The 26,325-nt window shown below is 40.0% G+C and overlaps 1 protein-coding gene and 2 long non-coding RNA genes across 9 annotated transcripts in view; 2 read left to right on the plus strand and 1 right to left on the minus strand.

The window, feature by feature from the left end:
* The first annotated feature begins 2,018 nt into the window (after positions 1 to 2,018).
* Positions 2,019 to 9,279, plus strand: LOC114436653 (complement factor H). 6 transcript variants are annotated; one of them, XM_028407061.1, is made up of 13 exons: positions 2,019 to 2,270; positions 2,990 to 3,175; positions 3,286 to 3,385; positions 4,011 to 4,081; positions 4,184 to 4,366; positions 5,448 to 5,510; positions 6,189 to 6,314; positions 6,485 to 6,556; positions 7,447 to 7,485; positions 7,575 to 7,616; positions 7,698 to 7,749; positions 8,399 to 8,474; positions 8,980 to 9,279. In XM_028407061.1, the coding sequence occupies exons 1-12, from the start codon at positions 2,186 to 2,188 to the stop codon at positions 8,454 to 8,456; spliced, it is 1,077 nt and encodes a 358-aa protein (XP_028262862.1). In that variant the 5' UTR covers positions 2,019 to 2,185; the 3' UTR covers positions 8,457 to 8,474; positions 8,980 to 9,279. The 6 variants fall into 6 exon arrangements, with proteins under 6 accessions (XP_028262862.1, XP_028262863.1, XP_028262864.1 ...); XM_028407062.1 differs by having other exon boundaries at positions 6,216 to 6,314; XM_028407063.1 differs by lacking the exon at positions 8,399 to 8,474.
* Positions 9,280 to 20,053: 10,774 nt separating this feature from the next.
* Positions 20,054 to 21,789, minus strand: LOC114436778 (uncharacterized). Its single transcript, XR_003670737.1, has 2 exons — positions 21,636 to 21,789; positions 20,054 to 20,522 (listed from the first exon to the last, which is right to left on the minus strand). It is a non-coding gene; the product is annotated as an uncharacterized LOC114436778 (long non-coding RNA).
* A 1,056-nt stretch (positions 21,790 to 22,845) lies between these two features.
* LOC114435346 (uncharacterized) overlaps positions 22,846 to 26,325 on the plus strand; it is a 56,748-nt gene continuing 53,268 nt past the window's right edge. For both annotated transcript variants that reach the window (XR_003670580.1, XR_003670581.1), the window contains exons 1-2: positions 22,846 to 22,946; positions 23,903 to 24,032. This is a non-coding gene — a long non-coding RNA (uncharacterized LOC114435346). The remainder of the gene's footprint in view (positions 22,947 to 23,902; positions 24,033 to 26,325) is intronic.

The following is a 26,325-nucleotide window of genomic DNA, read 5'->3' on the forward strand; positions in this document are numbered from 1 at the left end:
CTTTTAATACTTTATGTACATTAAGACTTTTACTTTTAAGTAGGATTGTTGATGTAGCACTTCTACTTTTACTTGAGTATATATTTTGCTGGGTAATTGTACTTTTACTTAAGTACCAAGCTTCAGTATTTCCTCCACCACTGATAATAAATGAGGCTCCATGAACTTGCATGCAGTTTACCATTTTAAACACTAGGTGTCAGTGCTTACAGTAAAGTTTAGGAGCTGGATTCACATCACAGCTGTTCAGATGTAAAGTGCTCTCTCTCTCTCTCTCTCTCTCTCTCTCTCTCTCTCTCTCAGTACTCAGTCAACTGTTTTCTTTTGTTATCATGTAATCATGATAAGAATCCACACAGCGCAGCAAATATGCAAAATATTAGTGTGAAAATAGTGATGACAGCAGGAAATTAGGACTCGTGAATCATGTGAGTCTACAGGGACCAGGGTGAAAAATGAGCTATCCACCTGCAGTAAATACATCAGGGGTAAAAAGTGTTATTTCATTGTGTTGGTATGTCTGCACATAAGAAAAGCAGGTGAACTATGCAGCAGAGGGCTGATATTACCAATTTGGCAACCAGCTTTTCCTCTTTATCAGACATGAGGAGAAGCAGATGCATTCTTCCATGTTGAGATGGGAGGTGTCCTAATCGTTCACTCAGACAGGGTGTTCACAGAGATAAGAGGAGCAGGCTCTGAGAAAACCAGCGTTAGTTACCTACTGGAGCCATAAAAGGGAAAGAGGTGCAGCACACACAGTTTGTACAGGTCACGCTTTATTGGCATTACATCAGTTTCAGAGTACTGGTGCACTTCCAACCCAGAGAGACCTCAGGCCTATTTAAATTATTCTGCTTTTTAGTGGTGATGTGTTTCACCAAAAATATCCTGGTGTTTTCTTACTGCTTCAAAAGGAGAGTAAAGTGCACAGATACGGGCCACTGAGCTTTGTTAGCTCGTTTCTATGTAGAGTTTCTCAGGCAACTCTGGGTGGAGGGAAGAGACGGCAACTGTCTGCAAACTCGTGGTTACAGATGGGTGGTGGAGCTCCTTGGAATTCACCCCAGTGTGTGTGTGTGTGTGTGTGTGTGAGAGAGAGAGTGAGGCACAGCCCCCTTTGTTGAAAAAAAAAATAAACGGCGGAACATTTCCATGACAATGACCCAAAACATAGTGACTCATTGTATGGCAGTGCTAATAATCAGAATCCTATAGTAGCAGGGGGATCATTTCTGTTTTATATTTGTTTGATTTGTGATTATAATTATTTCTACAACATGAACACACATGCAAACACTGACTTTATAATAATAATAATAATACAGATTAAAGGATACAACGCAAATAACGACACAGGCTTCACTCCTTTAGAGGAATCAGAGGGGGTTCCAGGATACACCCATATGTTCCCACTTTTTGGCACTTAGAGGTGGAACCCCACTCAGCTGCTGTTATACTGCTGCTTACAGGCAGCTGGGAGATGGAGTTCATAAAGAGTCAATTAAAACAACATTCTAAACTTTTCTCCTTTTATACTTGATTGATCTGCTTCTTGTTCACTCCCAAACCTCTCTGTATGTTTGTAAACACACGCTAAAGTGGAGCATAAGGCAGTGTCACAATAGATATGTTTTTATGAGCAAAACTTCCTTTTTGTACTTTTCAAAATAAAGTTGATATAATAAAGGTTGGTGGTTTACGGCAGCCAGTCACATGGGAATGAAACTATCAGTATTTTGTGTGGCTAAATTTAAAGTAAAGTAGTTCAAAATACTCCTAAAAAAATAATAAGACTTTTTAAAAGTGCTGAAAAAATTACTATAGATTGCCTAAACGTCATTTTAATATGACCATAAAGGCAACAAAACTATGATAATTGTTTTTTATAGGCCCAAAGTGATGCAAAACAACAGTGGTTCTTTTAAACATTATTCATAACGGAGAATTAGATTTCATGCTTTTATTTTGAAAACATCCTGTCGTCACTTCCTGTCATTTGGCTTTTAAAAGTTGACTTGAACGCGTTAAACATGGACAGTGTGTGCGCCTGCCTCACTCCGCGGAGTCTCCGTCCACAGCCTGGTTCGCGTCTCTGCGTTGTTTCCCTCTGTGACGTGGGAAAAGTTGGACCCGGTGCATCCGAATCAGGATTCTGTTCGCCTCCTTCTTCCCCCAGCCCGGCATGGAGTTTCTCCTGGACACCTGTGGACAGCTAAGACTCAAGTCCCTGCTGTTGATGTACCTCTTTGTGTGGAAGGCGGCAGCAGGTCAGTGTGCGCACAGTGTAACATCAGTCTGCTTAATGAGATAATATTTATCAGTCACATGGGGAGTCCCAGCGGGAACAGCCAGGCTTCTGTTGACACATATTTGTGTGGTAAATATTAAAGATTACACAAAACCTGGTGACCCTTTAGTAAGGGAAACATTTAACTGTATCTTACTGTGCATCGTAAGGTTTTAGTAGTAGTTCACACTTAAGATCATCTATTAAGGGTTCCTCAGTTACCTCATACACATGTGATCAAATTATAAAGTTTATAACTTTTAATTTTTAACTTTATTAAAACTTGTTTCAATTTTTCACATGCGTGATTAAACAAAAAAAAATATTTCAATAAATAAATGTTTATAACTGGGGTCCAGCTCATATTAGTCCAAGTATGAAGTAACATTAGTTTATTATGTCATCGTTCATGGTACTGATAAAGCTGCTTCTTTGGCACTTTGGAAATGTTGCCGAGACTTTGCCAGAGATAAGACCGCTCCAGTAAAAACTTCACTCCCTGCTTATCTCTCTCTCTCTGGAAGAGAAGCTCCTAGTTTTTCTGGTTTCTGATGTGGGCAACATTTTATCTACAGCTCAATAACTGACTTGACTTGACTGTTGACAGTCATTGATTGGATAATGATTTCAGACCTCTCATGATAAGATGTTGTTGCTGAGTGTGGTAAATCTCATCATTGGTCTGGTCTTCCGTTCCAGCTGACTGTCCTAAACCTGAGGGAGGAAAGAACACCGTCTTAACCAATGAATCGCTTCTAATGAATGACTTTCCTGACGGCGTGAGCGCCTCTTTACAGTGCTCCAATGGATATGAAAAAGAAAGCGGCTCTGGGATTATAACCTGCGCTGGTGGCACGTGGACGGATTCAGATCTCATCTGCAGACGTAAAGTCCAGGAACTCCTCCCTGTCCTTTTTTTATTATTTGGAGAGATTGATGTAATGTCATTGAAGTACTCAAGTGATTCATGTCTGTGGTTTGTTTTTATATTACAGGGAAGGACTGTGGTCAACCCAGACCTCAGCCGCACATGAGGTTTAACACCACCATGGGCACTCTGTTTGGGGACATCGCAGAAGTCATTTGTGATAAAGGGTGAGTGCAGATTTAAGAGTATTACTGACGCCTGGCTGAAAGTCGACATACAGTTTTACCTGACGGTCTGCAGTGGGAATCAAAGTTTCAAAAGGAGAACACAATCATCTTGAAGACAAACACAGCTGCTGGCAGAGCGTGTTCCATCACGTTTTACTGATAAGAAGCTGGCTCTGCTAAGATTGATACATACCTCTTGATTAAGATTAGGGAGTTAAATTCAGACCTTTTCCAGTACATCACAGCACCATGAATATACACAAACCCTGCTTTATTTTAAAGCTAGGGTAACAGATTTTGAAAACTCAGTGAGAGTCAGCCAGATTTCGAAAGTAAACACACGCCCCTTTCTCTCGGAGCTGACCCCGAAGTCCAATCACATGGACACGCATTACCTGTGACTTCAGCCATCATGCACGTACCTCTCTGGCACCTCCGCAGGGTCCACCCGGAGGATTGGCTGATGTTTTTAGTGTTTTATAGCTTCCACAGATGATTCATATTCTTCTTCTTTTTAATGCGAAACTGCCGAACTATCGGATTGTAAAGAGAAGTTACACTAATTCAACAAAACGTGCATCAGAATGAAATCTCCTACCCTACCTTTAACTTTGTCTTTCTACAGTTACACGATCAGCGGCACGTCCTACAAACAGTGCTTTGCCGGAGGGTGGTTTGGAAGATCAACGTGTGAAAGTAAATGTCTCTCAGCTTGTACCATTTCAAGTATTTTTAGTTACAGATTTCTTCTGTTTGGTGCGATAACACATATCATTTCCTTCTTCTCCAATTTCTCAGTTGTAACATGTGACTTACCTCCTGAATTGGACAATGGCCAAAGCTTACGGGATGCCAAAGATGAACCAAAATATGGAGAAATGATTCTGTACAGCTGTGATGAGGGCTACACCCTCGTTGGGAGTGACAGCATCGTGTGCACTGAAACTGGGGAATATGATTCTCAGCCTCCTCACTGTAAAGGTAAAAACACCTTTTACTGCCCTTAAGCACATGATGATGGTAGTTTTTTAAGTAATTTTAGTTCTTTTTATTGATATCATTGAGCACTATTAAACCATGTTATACATTATTGGTTGTGTTTTCTCCCTGCATTATGGAAACTTCTTGTTAATAGTTTTAATGCTTAAACAATAACAGTTGTAAACCATTTCAGCCCCAAAATTAACTACTTGTGCACTCAGGAACATTCAAAATCAATAATACATGTAATTCAGTATATCATTTCATTGCCAAACATTTATTTTGAACATGTTGCACTTGGCCTGAGTATTTAAAAAAAAAAAAAAAAACATGTGACTGCATATACTAATTTCTAATAACATAGGTTAAGAGCTGCATGCATTAGTGAGAGTGGTAGCTAGCAGAGTACATCTCTGAGTTAAGTGCACACAATGATGAAATACATGTTAATATACACTGTGCTGTACTAGTGCAAGAAATAAAATACACATTCCATGTGATGAGTTAGTGTCTTAGGGGTGTTTCAGGGTCTGCAAGTTGACTTTTTTCATACTGTGGTGAAACAAAGCTGAAATAGCAGCTGCCTTGGAATGTTAAACTTCAGCCAAACGTCAGCCCTTGTTATCATAAATATGTCCATGATTTGCAGTGGATTGTCAAAAAAAAACCATGAGTGTGATGCTCATGAACATAAGAGCCAATTACATACTGCTAGAATTACCCTGCCACAACTGCCATGTTTAAACATAATCACTCTCCACATGAAGCAGCATTCACGTTTTTATGTTTAATGTTCGTGTCCATATTCACTGCTAATGGTTTATTTACTAACCATCACACCCATTCTTTCCTAAACAGCTCAACACTGTATTGACTTACACAGTTTGGTCTCCTAACACACCACTGAGTTGTAGCCGTTCTCTACACAACTAAGTGACTGAAGCATTACTTTCCACTTTAGCCATCGGCACATTCTGCATGTAATCTCTGTGCACGTTCCACCAGCAGTCTCATAAATGCCTATATCATATTGATATTGATTTTAAACCTCAGATAAATGTAGTAGTGTTCTTGTTCATAGGTGCGACAACAGAAGTTGTAATTTCAACAAAAAATGTACCAGCCAGTACATCTCCATCACAAGGTATAGAAAGAATTTCAGTGAAATTTTATAGATGAATTTGACATATTTTCTTACATAGGAGAAGTTATTGATAGGTTCATGGCCTAAGGTAGAAGTGGTATGTTTAGGGAGGTCATTTATTTTCTGTGGTTGTGCAGAAAACTGTGATAATCTCATGTAGGCTTCTGAGATTCTTCCTCATCTTGGTGAAGAGGTAGCAGTTAGTGGATACCATTCTGGGGATTAGGGCGGGTGTTACCCAAAGTTTAAATCAACATTCCTGGACGTGCTGCAGTGTTGTCCTGGTGGAAGAGCACTTCTCTTCCCACAGTGAATTGTATTAATTTTCTCATTTTAGTGTGAGAGAGTCTCTGTCCGTGTTCGTGGATAGTTTGGGTTTTATAAGGGGTTGGAAACTATGTCCGTTTTTCTTTTGTCTCTGCTTGAATGTGATGAACCCAAGTCTAGTTCAGAGTTAAACATCACGCAGAAGCTTGAAAGTAGTCACTGTCTCCCCAAAGGCTGATTCTCTCAGACGGTGTTGACGTGAAATTTTAATTTCCCCAAAACACTGACTTCAAACTTGCACATGCATGCAACGGGAGAGCAACTGAGCTCCCTCTACCTTAGGCCACGAACTTATCAATCGCCTCTTGCATGAAGATTAATATGAACTTTTCCCCTCAATTCCTTTTGTAGATAACAGAAATATTTACCATGTCACAGAAACACCCACTTCTGCAGACTCATCTGCCACATCCACAGCATACACAGATAAAACTCTCACAACCAGTGCAGCACCGACTGCCTCACCTACAGTGCAAGGTACAAAGATATGAGCTGAAACCTTTAAAATCACAGCAATTCATGCATGAGTCTTGGAATATGTGCATGTTGCATGCTTCTGAAAATTGATTGATTTTTTTTTCAGTTTGGGTCATTATTATCCTGTTTAAGAAAAAAATAAGAATCATTTTGATCATTTTGTTCAAAAGGTGCCAGAGACATTGGGACAGCTGAGGAAAAAGCTACACCAAAGACATTAACTACACAAACATCATCACAAGGTACAACAAAATTTTCTGAAAATCTGTTTAGTATTTTACTTCAGTGGAAGGAAACCAATACAAGATCAATATGAACAGCTGGTTCTAATCCATTAAGCAGGTCAGCCAGAGCTTCCCGTGGACTCATAGCTCTTTTTAATCCTTTAACAACTAATCAGTGTAACTTACTGTAACCATGAAACAAATAGCTCCACACATACAAACTGGTGCTTTTGTACCTGCCTGTAAAATGTTACATACTGTGTTGTCCATCAGTCACATTTATGACCACTAATCCTTTATTTTTAAGGTCAAAGGGTAACTTCACTGTGCCCAAATATACTGTATCTGACTAGATACTAAAGTATCTAGTCTGGTAAACGTTTTATTGGGTGCATCTGGACACATTAAACATAAAAATAATGGAGTTGGACCACAGTGAAAAATGTATCAGTTTTACTCAAAAAGCGTGATAGTTGTTAGATGCCTGCATTTTTTTTCCCTGTTCTTGCCCCTTAGCCTGCATACCACACATACCACAACACATTCAAAGGCTGAAAATGATTTTTTTTCTTTTGTAACAGTTGCACCAAAAAGTGTGTAGGCAACATGACCACTTTGGGTGGTTCACAAAAAGACCACGTTTCAGGATAAAATGCTCCTTTTCACAACATTATGAGTTCTGCTTCTACTAAAACAGTCGTATTTAACTCTCCATCATAAGCTGCCCAGCATGTCAAGCTGTTCTTTGTCGGCCTTGTTTGAGAAGTCCTTAATCATTTCAGTTAGATCTGCGTTTACAGCCATGTTGTCATAAACGGCTCAAACGACTTATTTTTATCTCCTCTCTTGCCATCCACATGTAAATTGTTTGCATACTCTCATCACACATGGTTTTTTTGTACTTGCAGGCATGCATGATGGTGATGTAGATACTAACACGGATAATGGTGAGTCGTTATTCCCAGTGTTATTAGATTATATTAGGATTATGATTCTTTGCACTGTATTGAACTTTGCATGTTGTTTTCTTTTTCAGGATATGTACCTGTTATAATTAGTGTGATCTGCGTTACCATAGGTAGGGTACTTTTGTACATATCAGCCTATTTATTTGTTTATTTACTTGTTTATTACTTATTGCTTACTGTTGTCTTTACAGTTGCACTTCTAGTCGTGCTCTTGTTACACAGGTATCTTCTGAAGAGGAAAGGGTGAGATCCAGTCTTGTTTTCTTTTCCTTGTTAATGCATGGTGGATTTCTAACCATGCTTCTGTTGCCATTTCCCTTCTGCACCTTCTGCTCTGTTAACCTTCTTTTTTTGTGTGTTTACGCATCCGTATGCTCACAATGTAACTGCACAGTCAGGAACATGTTCAGAACATCATTAAATGTTTGCACATTTTTGCATGTGTGCACAAAAGTAACGGTAGTTTTCCCGCTGCCACCTCGCCTGCTTTTAATGCTTTGAAGCGTAGACGCCTGTATTCTCAGGCTGGCTAGGAATGAGGGATGTCAACAGGAAATTCTATTATAAAACCAAAAATTCCTTTAGGCAGGAAGACATCTGCAGGGTTTTAATAATTAAAGAGGAAACTGACTGGCATATTTTTTGATTTATATTTGTTAGAGCAGAGTTGGAAGAAAAAATGTAGGTTTTCACGTGCAACTTAGACATGAATATCTAATTAATAAATAGGTTAAATAAGGTTATTACTCTCTGCATTTCAGTGACTAACATTTAACACTGTGGAATGCTCTCTAAGAATGCCATAAAATCATCCTTTGGTGAACTAATTTTAACATAAAAGTAACATAACTCCATAATTCTGACACAAATTCCTTATTTGATGGTACTATAGCTCATATGACACCAGAGAAGACCTGAAGCCGGAGTTATTACAGTTCCAAAATCTTTAGGTTGCCTGCCTCACTCAGGTATCCGTCAATTCCTGTGTATCATTACCATAAAAGCAAAGCATTCCAGAGACAAGTAGAGTTTTCTTTTAAAAGCATTAAAGGTAGGGTAGGAGATTTTGAAAACACCCCGAAGCCACGCCTCCCATCACATGGACGCGCATTACCTGAAGACGACCTGCAGTCTGTGACTTAAGCCATCATGCACGTACCTCTCTGGTGCACGCAGAGCAGGAAGAGAGTAACAACCAGCCAATACTCCGTACAGGGTCCACCCGGAGGATTGGCTGATGTTTTTAGCATTTTATAGCTTCCACAGATGATTCATATTCTTTGTTTTTAAAGCGAAACTGCCGAACTAATCGGTTGCTATCGGATTGTAAAGAGAAGTTATACTAATTTAACAAAAAGTGCATCAGAATGAAATCTCCTACCCTACCTTTAATGCTGTTTCTATTTTTGTGTTTTGCACTTACGTGTGGTGGAAGCCACCTGAACAGTTTTCTCTTCATTTCATCACACACAGCTCTGCAAGAGGAACCGTGCCTCTCTGATAGAGAGCATCTATGACCCCAGCAGGACGTGCCTGACTGTGACTGCAGCGCTGCCTTATTGTCCGTGTTCATGAGAGGAAAACTCACTTTGATTCGTTGTTGCACTTAAAATGGCAGATCATCCAATCTGCTGAGTAGTGAAAGTATCAAAAGTCCTTAGAAGCACTTTTTTTGTATTTTTTTTTATTGCCACAAAATGTAACTATTTATATTCCACTTAAGCATTACTGTTTGTGCATTATTTATATTATAAACTGGAGTAAAAACTTTAACATTGTCTCCCTGTGTTATGAATTATGGCAGCATTGTGTGTGTGAATCTGAACGCCAGGCAGTTCATTTACATGCTGTAATGTGCTGTTTTTAGTTGGATTTTATCAGTAACAAAAAGGATTTTAAGAGACAAAACAATGCATTTAATTCAGTTTGAAACACTGACAAAGATACAATCGGCTGCATTCTCTGCCTCCTGACTTTCTTTTTATCATTGTCTATTGTTCTGGAGTTCATTTAGTCGGCTGGGCAAAAAAAGGGGAAGAAAAACCTTTCATGAGAGAGGAATCCTGACGATTTTCTGCCATGTTTGAATCATATGAATACACAAGCTGCCATGTTACATGTGAGAGGGGGGAGGGGGGGGTAGGTAATAGGTTAACAATGTTTCTGACCTTGAATGTTTAGCTGAATTGACTCATTGTACCCACAGAAAAGACACAAAAAACGTTGGCTATTCACGTGATGTGTTTGAAAGACAGATTTTTGCAGATTTTACAGGGAGAATCGTCTTTGTTGGTCGTTCCACTGCCCAGGATGTGCAGGATGTGAAAAGGAAAAATCCCCTTTTAGTCTTAAAAAGCAGAGGGATTGTTGATTGGAGAAGAAATTTAATGAATGCACCCACTGTTGTGGCAGCAGAGGAGGACCAGGCCATTATCCTGGCAGGGGTGTGGACCAGACACCACATAATAAAACATAATGACACTGTTTTATAGGGTCCTGGTCCCTCATGCCAGAAGTTGGTAGAATCCACAGCGGGACAAACAGAATTCTTGTTGTAATTTGACGGTTTCCTTTAGAGTAAACATTGGGCTTCATGTGGATAAAACTGATGCGTAGATTGATTGTGAAATCCTCTGGAGAGAAACACAAGGCCGTAGACAGGATATGCATTCATAGACATTAGTCTTAGTTATGATGACAGACAATTACCAGAGAGAGGAGTGGCAATCTCTTTTTCTAAGAGGCCTCAGGGTTGTATTTTTAAGAATTGTCAACCATCCTCCACCCTCAAAAGTAATAAGAAAAATCATGATAATAAAAAAATAGGGTGTTGCTCAGTGGCCCCTGTTGAAATGAAACTGATGTTGGACAACATTAAAGTTAAGAATGAAGTTGTTTAGATGAACACAGACTGGTCAATCTGGTACCCGGCATGCTACCTGGTTAGCTGAACAGGTTTTGTGAACGCTTTTAAATGTAATATTGATGCAAGATAATGTTGAAAATAAAATAAAATATGTGACTTCACTAAGAAAAAGATTAGATCTTGAAGTCAAAAGGATTTATTATGCTGGGAGCTGAAATGGCTGCGCATAATTTCAGCATGTTGCCTTTAATCATCAGCTGTTTCAGCTCTGCGATGCTGCATATCACTAAACATTCTCCAAAACATTAGAGCAAATTCAGATTAACAGCACAGTGAATGTAAAGGGGATTAACCATAGGAGACACACTTGGTCATTATCTGTAACCCTGGGTGACAACAGGAAACATACTGGGTGTCCTCCCCCGTTTCAGCCGTGCCTTTAAGGCATCACTGTGAAAACTTTCATTCCTTCTCTTTCAAGCCCTGTTTTTCTACCGAAGTACCACAGTACCACACCCATCCTGACTCATTACGAATGCCGGTAATCCAAAATAAATCTTTCTTCAGTTTTATGTTAAAAGTTCAAATGTGAATTGAGGAAATCCTAAAAAGAGCAGCACTGAAATGTCAGTTAGCACCTGTTAGTTTTCCACTGGACTTTCCCTATTCCTGTTCGGAAAGAAAACACAGTAATGACATCTGTGTCTGTCCTCTCTGTGGGATCCTGTGACTTTTGTATTCAGTCAGTGAAAGATAACAAACATATGAATCCTTTGGCAGATTTAGTGGATATTAAATTTATTTTCACACAAAGTGGTGTAAATACCTTGGTATACTCTGGCAGTACAGCTAGGCATGCTATATGCTCGGAGCATACACACAGTGTGTGCAGGAGTTTAAGTACCTCTTGTCAACAGCAGTGCGACAGGGAGCGTGGAAAAAGGTGAAGATGTGAGTGCAGGCAGGTTGAAGTGGATGGAGAAGTGTTGTATGACAGAAGAGTGTCTGCAAGAATCAAAGGAAAAGTGTACAAGACAGTAGTAAGAGCAGCGACTCTGTATGGTTTAAAGACTGTAGCAGAGAGAAGACGAGACAGAGCTGGAGGTAGCAGAGATGACGCTGTGGAGTGTGGCGGAAGAATACTGAGCTCTATCATTTGCCTTATTTGAGCTAATCTACTGGAAATGTGCATGTGACAGATAAAGAAGATCTGCACCTGCATCTCACTCATAGGTTATTGTTTGCAGCCACAATGTCTGATATTATGCCTGGTGCTATTTCCTGGAAGCTGAAGGACATTTTTAAGATATAAATGATGTAACCACCTCCTGCTCGGTGGAGAACCAATCCAATCCAATCTATCTTTACTTATAGAGCACAACAAGGTCAGCCAAAGTGCTGTACACAACCCAACAAGAGTAGATTATATTACTAATAAGATAAAATAAAATAAAATAAATATCAATTTGATAAAACACAGAAATATAAATCAGTACAATAAAAACACCAGTCAGGAGTAAGAACAATAAAACAAATAAAAGTCAACAACTCAAACTGAGATACAAGCCGAAGTAAAAAGATGTGTTTTAAGTGATGACTTAAAAACCATCAAAGAATCAATCTGTCTAAGGTGCAAAGGCAATTTGTTCCATAGTTTAGAACCCATGTCCTAAACTATGGAGTTGAGTTTTCTCTCTGTTTTTGGGACGACCAAGAGAGACTGGTCAAACCTGTTCATGTGCTTCTCTCCATGCAATTGCTTTTACAGTGATCATCAGAACAGGAGGTTCTCCTTAGGGGTGACGAGGATGGGCAAGATTAGGAACGAGCACATCAGAGGGATACTGGTTATATTGGACGAAGAAAATGGAGCTGCCAGGCAAGAAGTCAAGAAGAAGGTCAAAGAGGAGGTATATTAAATTAAATTAATTAAGAAACCTTTATTAGTCCCACAATAAGGAAATTGCTTAAGGCAGCCCAGCAAAGAGTGCCATACACCAGTGAGTACACTGGAGGCTATACAGGTAAAGTGCCTTGCCCAAGGACACACAACAGTGACTAGGAAGGAGTTGGGATGGAACCACCAACCTTCCGGTTATTGGACAACCCTGCTCTACCACTGAGCCACTGTTTTTTTTTTTTTTTTTTTTTTTTTTTTTTATGGATGAAACAGCTGATACGTACAAACCGTTAATACAATGTCAAAACAACACAGGAAGTTTGAAACAGATCTGGGCCTTTAACTGGCTCCCACTACATTAAAATGATCCATCTTTATATTGTGTCACAGTACAAAGAGGAGTAAGGGCTCTTGTGCCTTCTTGATCCTGTGCCAGGCATAGTAAGGTTGGAAGGGAAGCCTCAAATACAGGAAGTGATGCAGTTGGAGAGGAGGAGAAAGGAATTTTAGCACACACATTCTGACAAACTTGCGGTCTTGAAAAGTAAACCTGCCTGTCCTGTTCAGAACAAAGACCATGCACAGCTTTGTTTATGACTCGTCGCTGAATCACTCACATTATTACGTAAAGCGGCCAGTGGGTTTGGCACGCTGTCAAAGAAACCAGAGAAAAAAAAGAGCCCTTGTTGGTAATAGACTTCTTCTCATGAGCTGAGCGGATGAAGATCTTTAAGCTTGAGACAAACATATAGTAAATGGTTCCCACTGAGGAGTCGGCAAAAAGCAGATGTTTAGCACTGATATCCACCATCTGTGTGTCAGCGTGAGCTCAGTGTTTACCTGCTTTCAACAGAGGAACTCTTGGTGAATGCACCTTCAACATTATTTACTCGACTTGTACAAAACAGTGCACAATATTTAGGCCTTTATGTCACACAACTTACTTTCACACTTACGAGGCAGACATGGGATTTCAGTGTCAGGTTGTGACCAGCTGCTCTGATGCCTGGTCCAGCTTTTGTCAGGTTGGCATGTAGCAGGAAGATGCTAACTAGAGCTAGAGGAAAAAAAAACATTAGCACCACTATGAAAATGAATAGCAGCAACACATTTTTACCATAGTTTTTAATTGAAAAACCCTTAATTATTTTAATTTGTACTTAGTTACAGTTTCTTTTACCGCTTTGTTTAGCCGTAGTACTAATCATTGTTATGCAACCTACAAAGCCAGAGAAGTGAGAAACTGATGTAGGAGGTTTTATCGATTAGTTCAAAGAGAGTCAAACATGGCAGAACAGACCTGGCAGAGGTAGGAAGAAACATTTTGAAGGCTCTGTGAAGAAGACTAGAGATAGATGTGTCGAAAACGCTGAGAGCAGCTGCAGAGGAGTCTGGAATGGAAGTGTCAGAGAGGACGAGACAGCAGACCAAGAAAAGCTTCTGCAGAAAAGACATCTTCAAGCCAGACTGACGTGTGCCAGGTAGAAAAATTACACATACTGGTAGTGTGTCATTTGGTTTGATGAAACAAAACTAGAGCTTGTTGTTCACACAGATGTTGCCTTGGTCTACTCAAAAGAAGCAAAACACTAAGAAGACCGGAGTGTTTTTTCCATTTATAAGAGCCTGAAGAAGAAGTCCTGCAGTTCTGCCTTAGGCCTGAGCACACTTAGTTTTATTTTTAGCCCTTCAGTCCTTCTAATCTTCCTGTCTGCTTTGTCAAATCTATAATTTTTTCATCATTCCTCCTCCTACATCTGCTGAGGTCAAGGAAACCCAGCTGACGATACCAGTCACACCGCATGGCAACAAGTCAGTGCACGCACGCACGCCTTGGAAACACAAATCGATGATTCTTGTGATGACAGCATTTGTGCAATTAAGGCACTCCCTATGACTCACTCTCACCCCAAAGTGGAGACTTACAGCAATGTGTGTGTGTGTGTGTGAATTTCTGTTTATATAGGAACACTTCCATGCTCTCATTTGTCTGCTTTTTCTTAAGTTACAGATAAAAAAAACATAAGGTCAAAGATATTTTCACCATTTTGAGAAACACACACCACCTTTGTTCATCATCTTTGTTGTGTATCAGAAGGTAGAGGAGTTATTATAAACTCATGATAGACTACAAACTACTTAGCACCTAACCCTCCCCTGTTTCTGTTTTGTGAGAGAAAATGTCAGAGTGGCATTTGGAAAGCTGTGAGGACGCCTATCAGCTGCTGGTGGGTCAACAGAGTCAAATGTAACCTGTAATTTGAAGCTAAAAGTCACTGTAACTCAGACAGGAGCATAACCTGGGTGACACTGTCCTTAAATAAACATACCGTAGCTCATTCACACAACTTTGTATGCTCAATGAACACGTGGCTCAATATTTACACAGTTGTTTGAAGGATAAAAGATAACAGAGGAGGGAAGCTGCACTGGATAAAATGAACTAATCAAAAATATTGTATATATTATAGTGCCAATTTTCTGCTTTCTATTCCTGTTTGTTTGTAAGATTTGGCTACCATGGCGACTATTCTAACATTGCTACATAAGCACTTAGCTGACAATTCAGCTAAGAAGTCATCTCTGTATGTAGAAGTATAATTAGAAACTAGCAAAAATGTGGAAAAAATGTGTGTAAGAGAAAAGAATGGCACACTAATAAGCCCTTCAGCACTTCCTGTTCTTTGGTCTGGAAATAAATAGGTTTATTTGTCTGGGCTATTTCAGATGTGTGAAATAAAAGTCTGTGGTTTACACATTTTCATGTCCAGTATAAAACAAACAAGCAAATACCTGATTTCGATTTTTTATTAATCCCGAAGGAAAAACTTGATACCCTCTGGCACAAGAATTTCCTTCGGGATTAATAAAGTCTTATCTTATCTTATCTTTACGACTCAATGTGTCTTAAAAAAAGGCAAACAAATAGAGCTACAAAGAAAGAAGAGTGGGAAATCTGGTGCTGACATTGTAGTCATGCAACTGTGCTGTTGTTTGTTTATAGTAAAACAGTAACATTAACTTTACAGGGGTCACTTGGCTTACCCATCACAAAAATTCAATTGCCAATGAAAAAGTCCCTTTTACATCATCCCATCCTTCAGCCATACGTCAGTCCGTTATACATTAGACAGTGTACAGTTAAAGAATATTAAACCCTAGCTGTAGAGCCTATCCTGTGTTATGAGATCGATGACAAGTTCACATTACAAATGACATAAAGGACTAAATGACACCAGTCATTCTTAAAGCCTCATTTATGTTCGTACAGGTGTGATGTCAGTCTTACAGTCTGCATGCCCATTCACATAGAGAGCTTTTTCAGGTAAGCGCCTGTTAACCTTGACAGCGTGGGTTAATCATTCATACATTTTAATTAAAATTGTTCAATAATTAATTCAAAAAGACAACTGATATAATATGTGTGTCAACCTTGTTAAACGTGGAGGGTAAAAGGACTGTTCAGGCTTGATGTTTTTAGTCTAATTCTGGCCATCAAGTCTAAATGTACTGGAATATGAGAATGTCAGGCAGGCTTGTATTAAAAGATTACATGCTATCATCTTTTATTACATGGCTGTTATGCTATAATTAAATTAAATTTGCTTCACTCTGTTGTTGGAGAATTGACAGGCTTTAAAAAACGGACCTTAAACTATTTGTCACAATTCAAAAATACATAACATTTACTGTGGTATAAAGGTTAGAAGTAGATATCAACAATGCCAATTTAAGTGCTGCACATGCCTCAACAACTGAAGGCTTTGACCATATAATTTCTAATTCCATGTTCCTGGATGAAAACTACAAGAGCTGGAACCTGCAGTTAACATGGCTGATGGGCTGCAACTGTACGTCTGTCAGTGCTTCAAGGATTACAGCTCGGGAGAGCAGCAGCATGGATGTTGGCACAGGCTAGTGCTGCCATCTTCTGGTACTTTCTGATCATGTCAACATGTAGCTGGAACAAAATGTTGTTGTTGATAGTCCCTCCGCATTGTAACCGATTTCAAATGGTGCTAGACATGATGGAAACTCTGAACACCAGAGGAAAACGGTCAGCCTTGGTCAGAGGGGGTCAGAAGACTGGACTCCGCTCAGCACCGATGATGAGTGGGCCGTGAGCTGTACGGAGAACTGTTCCACTGTTTTAAACAATCCCGACAAACTGGAACACTTCTGGAATCCTTGTGAACGAGGTTGTACCGTGACGTTCCTGAAGTCTGTTCCCGCTCAAGAACACCGATTTCAAATGGTGCTAGATGGGATTTTATACTCTAAGACACCATCTGAAACCAGTTCCCTGGGGAGGATGCCTTTAAAAGAATCCACAGCCTGAGGCCCTTGTTCATCTGAAACAAGAAAAAAAGATTATTTCTTGTGCACATATTTTTTTACACCCTTGAGGTTTTACATATTGAAACATTCTTAATGACTAAATTATTTTCTTCTTTCAGTATGTTAAGCTGCTTCATGTTACCATTGCTTTGCTACGTACTGACTAAGACTGACTGGATGACCCGTATTTCAATAAATACAATTGAAAAACATGGATAAAATACAAACATTTGTTCTACTATCTGCAAAGATTGGTTCTTCTCATGATAAGGAGAACGTTACAGCTTGTGTTTTCAAGTTCAGGCGTAGTATTAGAATTACAAAAAAGAATGTTTGATAACCATCATTTCAACTTCTGGTTATTTAATGTGAAACCAAATACCCACCTGTGTTATTTAAGTGCACATTAAAGAGAAATAAACCAGAATCACAAAAAAATACTTAGGTCTGTATTTCAGCAGATGTCGTAGATGTCTTTTGCAAAGAAAGTAAAAAATAGAAAACTCGATAAGAAGAAACTCTGAGTCACAAACAACACATCTAACTACCATTACACAGCAGCTCAGCTCCTTGCATCATAGGTACATCAGGTCGTTAAGATCTCAGGGCACCGTAGCAACAGACTGGCACCAGAGACGAACCCTCACAAAAGGGTAAAACTGTCAATGAATCATACTGTGGAAAAATAATCTCCCTGTAGACGTCTTTGTAACGCACAATAGGATACTGTGTTCTCTCCTGGGTCTGCCTCGGGCATCCCGTCCTTCTTCCCCCCCGGTCCATGTGGGGGATGAATGTGGTACAAGATGGAAAACCCAGGTCCTGAAATAGGTGAGGATTCATTAGTCCATTGTCCATCCCTGTGAGGCATGCAGAGCAGAGAATGTCTATAGGGAACTCATTTAAGACTTTTCCTGTCACCATTGACAGCCAGACGATTAATGCCAAAACTCACTGGATTCTATTTGTAGGTCTGTCATTAAAAGGCTGGCATTATCCTGCCTCTGCCAGTGTCTCAGACGCTGTTGTCCTGTTGATGGGAAAAGGTGACGTAGCAACTAATCCAAAACCTTCATGTGTCTTTCGGGGACAATTTCCCTGTCAGTCAGTCTCTAATCCTCTCCATTGCTAGTTTTAGTGTCTTGGCTACTAAAAACAAAAGCTTATCTGCTGATTGCTTATGTTTTCGCCTCTTGTATTTTGGAATATGTGACATTTTACCGACTAAACAAAAAAACAAAAAAAAAAGGGTTCAAATAATCTCGATTTCGACAGGCACTCCCAGTATTTACATGAACACAGTGTCAGCAGCTAACCCAGGCAGACAGTGTAGTCTTAAAGGCCGCACCAACCCCTTCCATCCATCTTCGCCTTGTTTTTTCTGACTCCTCCCACGTAACATTACTATTCCTGAACTCCGTGTCTACCTCAGTCATGCTCTCTTGTTCGTTTTTACTACAAGCTCTTCCTCACCGTCTGTGGTGTGTGCAGAGGCTGCTTTCTGCATCGAAGCAGTTTTTTCTTCCGGCCAAGTCACCTGATCATCTATCTGCTGCTTGTTAAAGGAGCATCAGCCCCTTTTAAAAAAAAACAAAACGAGTGAATTACGCAACTGTTGGTTTAGTTTGAAGGCATAACAAGCAAGCTGTAAACAGCAAAGGGAGAGCTGTTGCCAAAAGGGTGACTAGAAGTACAATTAATCAATTTTTTCCTTTTTTTTGTTTTTTTTAGTAAATAGCAAGATGTAAGTGTGCTTCAAGCTGTTAGAAGCCAATTTGTGTCACACAGAAGGAGAGCGTGAGAGCCACTGGGCTGGGTCACATTAGAGCAGGTGACATATAAATGAACGCCTGCATATGTGTGACAGTGTGTGTGTAACAGTTGGGGGGGTGGGGTTGTGTGCGTGTATGCACGTGTAAAGCAGGGTAGGTGGTTAATCCTCTTACAGATTAGAGGTCCTAATTTATCAGGAGTGAGAGGGGCAAACTCATCGAGGTAATGTGTTTTTAAACAACCTCTCTACATTTGCGAAGTCAAGAAAAATATATACGGCATATAAAAAAAAAAATACGATGTAGCAGTATGTGTGTTATGATCACATACAAACGCGTAGTTCTAATGTGTTTTTGTGCTTTTTAAAGTTGTTGGCCACTTGTTTTTTTTTTGAGGCGTTACATGATACCTGGCAGGTCCAATCAGGACTTCATTCCCCGCCGTAATTTCCCTGCACAGACAATGCCCTAAAGTACTGAAAGTTTGGATCATTAGAGCTCTTTGTGTGTTACATCATCCTTCTCCAGAGAAAGAAAATTGAAAAATGTTAGTAGGGAGTGAGAGCCTTAACACGTTCGGATGAGCCTCACACGTTGTTTGTTTGATCTGCTGCACAATGGGTGGAAGTAAATGGGAAGGCCGCAGACGGAAGAGTTGATTTTCACTCTCTTCTGGCTCCTGCTCTGCCTGTTGGGAAATATCAGATGTCTCGCTGATAACAAGGGCGAGTTAAGCAACGAGAGAAGACAGTACACATAGATTTAGAAGATATAAAGTGCGCATGTAGGGCATCTCCGTATAATACAGGAAAACATGGGTGATAATCCTCAGTGATTAGTGTCTTTTCTATACAGATTTGCATATATACGTCTACGCAAAACTGCTAATTGGGCATGTGGAGAGCTCACTTTTGGATTTGAAGTGGCTTTTTTTTTTTTGGCCCCTTTTGCAGCACATTATAGGCGTCTAGCTGCTAACGATACCTGCGAATGAATGCTGCCTCACACTTGTCTATTAATACATCATCATCTCGCAAGGCCAGCAGTGCCCCGAGTTTAATTTTAGCTCTGTCATCTCTCGGCTCTGTGCCACTTCCCATTTCTATAATCTGTGCGTAGGAGGGGGGATCTGTTTTAAGAGGCAGTGGGTCGCTCGCCGTTTTCTCTCGAGGTTTATGTAGGCTACAGGTGATGCTGGCCCCTTCCTCACCTCCCCCCCATCCCCTCCCCTCCCCGCTCCAACTGCTGTAAACACATCCATCAGTGGATTCACACTGCCTCTCTGCTTTTATAAAAAGCACTTGCTTTCTGCTTCTACTGTTAAGACTGCCAGAATCAGCTGAATTGCATTTGCTCCAGCTGAAAAAGCAGGGATTGTTGTTTAGTGCGCCGTAACAGCATTATTGTGAAATATTTTTCCCAGAAACTCGGAGAATAAAACTAGGTTGAAATTCTTTCTGTTTGTTTGACTTGAGAGGCAGCAAGCGCCTCGCTCCAGAAGAACAGCAAAATAACTATTGAGGTCACGTTTTCCTTGTCTGTGAAAGTGGGTCACTTGTTCTACTGGTCAGCCTCAGAAGACATGATAAACATTGGGACTGTACGGGGACATGATCTTCACTCAATGCCAATGAAAAATTAATTGATGAGGTTGGAACACACCCTCATTTTTTTTTAATATTCAAATTAGTATCAGTGAGACGGGCCTGCTACTCATTCAGCTTCTTCTTCCCATGACCTTTACCTGTTTGTTTCAAAACTGCCATAATGACATTCTGTTGGGAGTCAAGTTTCTATTCAGTACACATAATTAGAGTTCTAAAGGTCCCCTCCCCTCTCCTCCCCTCTCTTTCCATTTTCTTGCCAGCGGTTTAGCAACTCATGAGGTGTACTGCTGATTCACCCATTGACTGAGCAAATCCACTTGACAGGGATGGAGTTTGCTCCTCCTGTGTGTCTCATTTTCACCTCGCAGGCAGTGGGAGGCGGTGAAGCACTTCATCTCCCGTCTCTCCGGCAGGTAAAAAACAGCAGGAAGCGCCACACCTTCCTTCAGTGGGGTCATTAGGAAGGTACGATAGGGCCAGCAGCCAGGGTGTCAACGACAACAGCGTCATCAACATCGGCGTCCCATTGTGATCTGGCAGAGGGTGTATTACAAGCTCTAGTAAACGATGACAAATCTGTTTGCTCCTTTACAGCAACAGCAGCAAAATACAAAAAACAGACTTGAGGAAATCATAATCTTTAGCCATGCTTTAACATAAGAAGCAGGCCCCTGAGAAACAAAGTCAAAACAGTGAGTGGTCAGGAGGAGAGGAGAAATAGCTTTGTATCAACACCTTTTTACAGCGGATGATGAAGCACAATAGTCTGAGTTACTCAACAGCACCCCCTATGTGTGGGGAATGCAGTTTGTTTTCAACATATCAAGTGCGCACTATAGAGCCAGATTACTATAAAAGACCTCCTGGGATCTCTGTGACGCAGCAAATGTTGTTGGACACCTAAAACATAATCAAGCTGCGTCACAAAGTGCGCCGCTCACTTGAAGCCTGAGTTTTTTATTCCTCTAAAACACCACGCGTGTCGTGACCACGGTTTTAAACTACATTCAACCTTGTTTTTTATCACCAAAACCTCACTTAATTCTAATATGATAAACTCCCCATGAGGCCACGAGTGTGTTAAATCATCGTGCCAATATGAACTGCGTAACGTCGTCCTCTCCCACAACAGGATTACGCACTATCCATCTCTTGCGCAGCATCCTATTCCGAGCTCTTCCTTGACACGCCATCCCTGCCGATTCCACGCTTTGTTTACATCTTCATTTTAACACTAAATCGGGCCACAAGTCAAGTTTCGGCCCCAGCGCAGCTACCCTGTCATGCCGCCGCAGCATGTTCGACCATCGCAGCGGAAATTCCCACTGGATCTCATGTCGCTTGTCGGACTTCGCGCTGACGCAGTTTAATTTACCTGTTGTCATATCGATGATGAAACATCATGACTTACAAAAAGTGTTAACAACATTCTTCTTTAACAAGCCCCTGAGCCCTGGATGATTGTGAACACAGGGGTTTTCATTTTCTTTCATTATTCTTTACGCTTTGACGTCAGCGCCTCTGGGTTTTTTATTCTTACCTTTTCATCCAAGCGCTCCAGTGGTTATGAATTACATAGTGGTATTCTCTACGCAACATACGCAGCATTATGTCGCTTTGGCCCTATAATACAATAAATAACTTACGTGTTTTTCCGAAGCCTATATTTTCCTCCCCCGGTGCTGAAGGAGTGCCATCCATTTCCCCGGCCGGCGCCGCTCAGACCCGGTCCTCCCTGTGAATGGTCAAGTCCGCCAGATCCCCGTTTCAGCCTTGTTGTCGCTATTATCAATCTCGGGAGCGTACGTTTAACACACTGTATCCCCCTAACGATTTTCCATAGCGCAACACTGGAACCCCGCCCCTGACACTCCCCCGTTTGCTGATTGGCTGAACGCCTGGAGAGTCTTTCCTCATCGCCAGAATCACATGTGGCTGACGCATGTTTACAAACATCGGTGAAATCACATGGTAATGTACGCCGTTTTACCGTAAACGACCTCCTTTTGACGCAGTTATGTCGTGCTGAGACGCTGTTGCTTTTTTATTCACAGGAATCCTAAAACCATAAATTAAACATTTTAGATACACAGAATGGATATTATTATTTTACGGTAAATTATAGATAATGGACCCACTCAATCCAAAATAAATAAATTTATTTTGTATACGTTTTGTTTAGGTTATATGCTAACTTTTATTCATTTTATTATTATTATTAAATACAAATAAATTTGCAAAGAAAAAAAAATGTTAAATCCAAGTTTTAAAAAACACTTTAATTGCTCTTCTCACAAAACTTGAGGCCTCAAATTTGATCTTACTATCTAAAGGTAAAAAAAATATGCATAATTACTTACTGGGGTGTGTTTTATAATCCATACAAAAGTAATTTGTGAGGAAACGAGACAAAAAATAAATAAATAAAAATAAACAAATAAATACATTTAAAACATGTAATGTCGTTTGGGCTACAGCAGGTGGCAGTATAACACTCAAAATATTGTCTTGCCAGATAGTACAAATTGTCCTTTAACCTTAGAAATAGATGAGATTTGTAAAGTGACTTTGCATTCTCTAAGTAAGTGTATTCAGTAAGCTAATTTGTTATTCATACTGACTTTTGTTGACTCATTTTATAAAAACAAAGATAAAAATAATAATAAAACTAACACTGCTCTATTTTTATTACTCTGCTTTCTCTGACTGAATCGATTTTCATTGTGGTTTTGGTGGTAGAAACCATAAATGTAGAGCACACCAATATACGCACCTAACGTAAAGTGTAATTTACGGTAACTGACGTAATGTATTGCCCTGTTTCGCCGTGCTTTACGGTAATGGCAGGTTACGTCACTTCACTCATGTTTTGGCGGTATATCACATGGTTTGCTCACGTCCATATTGAAGCAATTTAAAAAGACCCCACCTCTGTGTGGACTTCAGCGTCCTTGTAGGTAAGTTTACAGATGTTTGCACTGATGTTTCACGATGTTTTAAAAACACACTTCTTTAAGAATCTCAACTGGGCCTCACCGCCTGTGTATGAAGCCGGTTAACGGCAGCGTAAGCGCTTCACTGTGGAAAACAACACAATACGTGTTTAATTTCTTCTTCTAAAGTCTTTAACAAAGCTTCTCTGGGAGAAATAGGGAAAGTCCCCTAATAGCTGAAATGCCCAGAAGTGCCCAGTAGGTGGAGACACAGTATTAACAGTGCTTTCCAGAAGCTTCGAGCCATATCATTGTATCAGGTGGTTCTGTTAGTAACTGGGATTATGTACGTATTATGTCAGAAAATACGATTATTATTTAATCAAATGAGCTCATTTAAATGTCATTTTTATACATTCCTCCAAAAACTTGCTTAAATTGATGTGTACATAGTCCAACACTAAATGTATTCCCAAATCAAACAAGTACAAGAAATCTAGATTATAATTTTATTTTACTTTATATCCCCATAAGTTTCTACACAAGTAACAACTATGAATAACAATCACACAAAAGCAAGGAAAAGAAAAATACAAACAGTGGCCAAAACATGACAAAAAAAACTATTCATAACTTCAGACTACTTTAACATACTTTGAATAATGATTAATAATCAATAAATAATATAAACAAAGAATTAAATATGTCAATCATAATGGTACTTCAGCTGACACCAGTTACAAAGTCGGTTAACTATCTAATACAGCCCAGAAACCAGAAGAATGTCTCCACTATACCACAGATGTTGTGCAAACTATGTTGAATATTCAAGAAGGCTGGTGTTCCTAACCCATAATATAAATATTAAACTTCATTTATACATGTGTGATTTGATGAATGAACTATATCTGTTGACTGTTCTAGAAATGAAATGATACTGTGTGAAAGCACTGAGGTTTTACATGTTTGGGTATGTGCAGGGATGGACTGATGTGGCCTTGTTTGGAATCACTGCTCATCTGCTACCAGTGAACACCACATTGACCTTTGCACCCACGCAGCTTTAAAGCAGCTGTACAGACAGTGGGAGCTTCAAGCATAGCGGGCTTGGTAAGTGAGCCATTACAGCAGGCATGTATAGGCTGTCAGAGTCAGAACAACAGGGGCTGATAAAGGTCACATCAGCCAGGATGACAGCACTGGTTAATATGCTGTGGATTTATCTGCTGCACACAGCTACAGCCACACATACAATAAAAACAAAAAGTCAGGCTTTCCACACACCCCCCACAAACACTATGCTTCCTCTCCAGTGTATCCCCACCCTGAGTGACAGGTGACCTTGGGGCCATATGTAAGTGAAATTTCACAGTCATCAGGAGCTCATACCTGTTTGCAGGCATTACTAGAAAATTAACCATTTGAGTATCTTTAACAAAGTGGGTAAAAGGCTGAGCCCTGGCCCCTGGATTAATGTTATTATTTGTTTAAAACTTCATCATTGCTTTACTCACACATACATGACACAATTGGTTGTGATTCACTTCCACAATCACAGGTAGTTAAAAGATGAAGAATAAAGAAAGGTCTGGAAATGCTCCTTGCTGTTATTTTACTGATGAGGAAGGGCTTCTAAAGGCATGGTGTCGCTTGATTTTGGATTTGAATTACATGTATATAGCAAACTACACTACTGGCAAACACTAGCATACTCCAATAAGACAGGGAAGAACTGCCATTTTGACATACTTGCACATTTTAAAGGCAGACAAAGTTGAGTCTATCTGCACAGTCCCAGCTCTCCCACTGCTGTCCCTTCAATGAGATGGCCCCGCAGCGACGTCTCCAGCCAGGACACTGGGGTGTCTCTTTTGTACTCCAGGCGTGGTACTTTACAGTGGACCCGTTCATCCACATCCACTTGTCACCTAGGTAGCGCAGGCCGGTCCACACATGGTCCGTCTGTGCTTTCCTGCTGGTCTGCAGAGCTTGTGTCAGAGCAGCTTCTGTGGTCAAGCTGACCAATTTTTTGTTTAGTTGGTGACAGTGCTCCATTGCCTCCTCCCAGGTTTTGTTTTCTGTCACTAAAACCATGCGGCTGTGAAAGCAGCAGAATTCAAAACTATTCATCTCACAGTTTACTTCAAACCAGCCTTTTTTATTTTGTGCCACACATCTGTTTTCTTCACTTATGTTTTGCAGTGTTGACCAGACGAAGAACGTTGCATTTTTTCCTCCTGACCACTTCCAAATGCCTTTGTCATCTTTGTAGAGACCAATCCAGCAAAAAGCTCTCCTATCTTCAGCTTCGAGGAGCAAATTGTCTTCCTCCAGGTTGTTGATTGAACACAAGTCAGTGTGGTTCTCTCTGCAGTATTCTCTGGCATCTAACCATGTCATTCTTTTGTAAACATAAAAAAGAGACCCAAACTGGCCAGGGAGGGCCAGCTCAAAGACACCTGTGAGGATCAGAACCCAGAGAGCAGCACTCTTCATACTGAGATGATGTCGAAGTTCCCTTCTGTGGATGCACTGCATCCTGTCAAGGGTCTTAAGGACACTTGAAAGAGCTTCTGGCATCCAATCAAAAAGTGCAGCATAAGTCTTTAGGAAAATACACAAAAAGGCAAGTGCAGGTGTGCTGATACAAATTGAGAGGATTCAAATGTTCACAAATAAGGCTTAATGGGGCTGAAGTTTGTCGTGATTGTTTTTGCAAATAAAATGCCTTGCACATTAAATCAGATAATGAGACAATGTGATACCATGGAATTAGCTACAAATAGAGCCCAGTTTGAGGCGTTTTTGTCTTTTGTGCCCAGGTTTTTGCATTGATTGAGGATGATAGTTTGCCATTTACTAGTTGAGGTATTTTTATTTATTTATGCTGTACATATATTTGTGTGGTTGTGGTACAACAGTTTTTCAGCTAATCATAGTAGTTCTGTCCCCTCCTTTTAAGTGAGGTTTGAATCCGTCTGCTCTAATACTGTATCAGTGTAACATAAAGTTAGCTGATGGTACAACTAAAAAAGTTTGAAAAGACAATTATATTGAGCCTTTAAGCTTTATAAAAACATAGTACTGTCTAATTGGAAATCACAATTGCTCATTTGACTTCACGGAAGTACTTTGCTGATTGCATGTTTTGAATACCTGATTTCCTGTTTTCGCTATGAACATTCAAACGACCGGCTGTTTTCTGCTGTGCCTCAGTGAAAATATTGATTTGCATTTCAATTGATACTTTGACTAAGAACATTGCATAATCTACCCATATAATCATCTAAAAGTAGTTTCATTATTTCACTATTATATTAAATAGTTCCTTCAAATGTTCTTTCTTCATGTGTTACATAGAATATATTCAGTCTGTGAGTGACAATGAAGTGTCTATTTTAAT

The sequence above is a fragment of the Parambassis ranga genome, chromosome 5 (genome assembly GCF_900634625.1).
Source record: "Parambassis ranga chromosome 5, fParRan2.1, whole genome shotgun sequence".
Taxonomy (NCBI): Eukaryota; Metazoa; Chordata; class Actinopteri; family Ambassidae; genus Parambassis; species Parambassis ranga.

What these genes read in the sequence shown, in the direction of transcription:
- LOC114436653 (XM_028407061.1), top strand. Translation starts at nt 2,186, where the DNA reads ATGGAGTTTCTCCTGGACACCTGTGGACAGCTAAGACTCAAGTCCCTG. An exon ending in TGTGTGGAAGGCGGCAGCAG is followed by an intron (nt 2,271 to 2,989) that starts GTCAGTGTGCGC and finishes CTTCCGTTCCAG; the next exon opens with CTGACTGTCCTAAACCTGAG. An exon ending in CAGTACATCTCCATCACAAG is followed by an intron (nt 5,511 to 6,188) that starts GTATAGAAAGAA and finishes TTCCTTTTGTAG; the next exon opens with ATAACAGAAATATTTACCAT.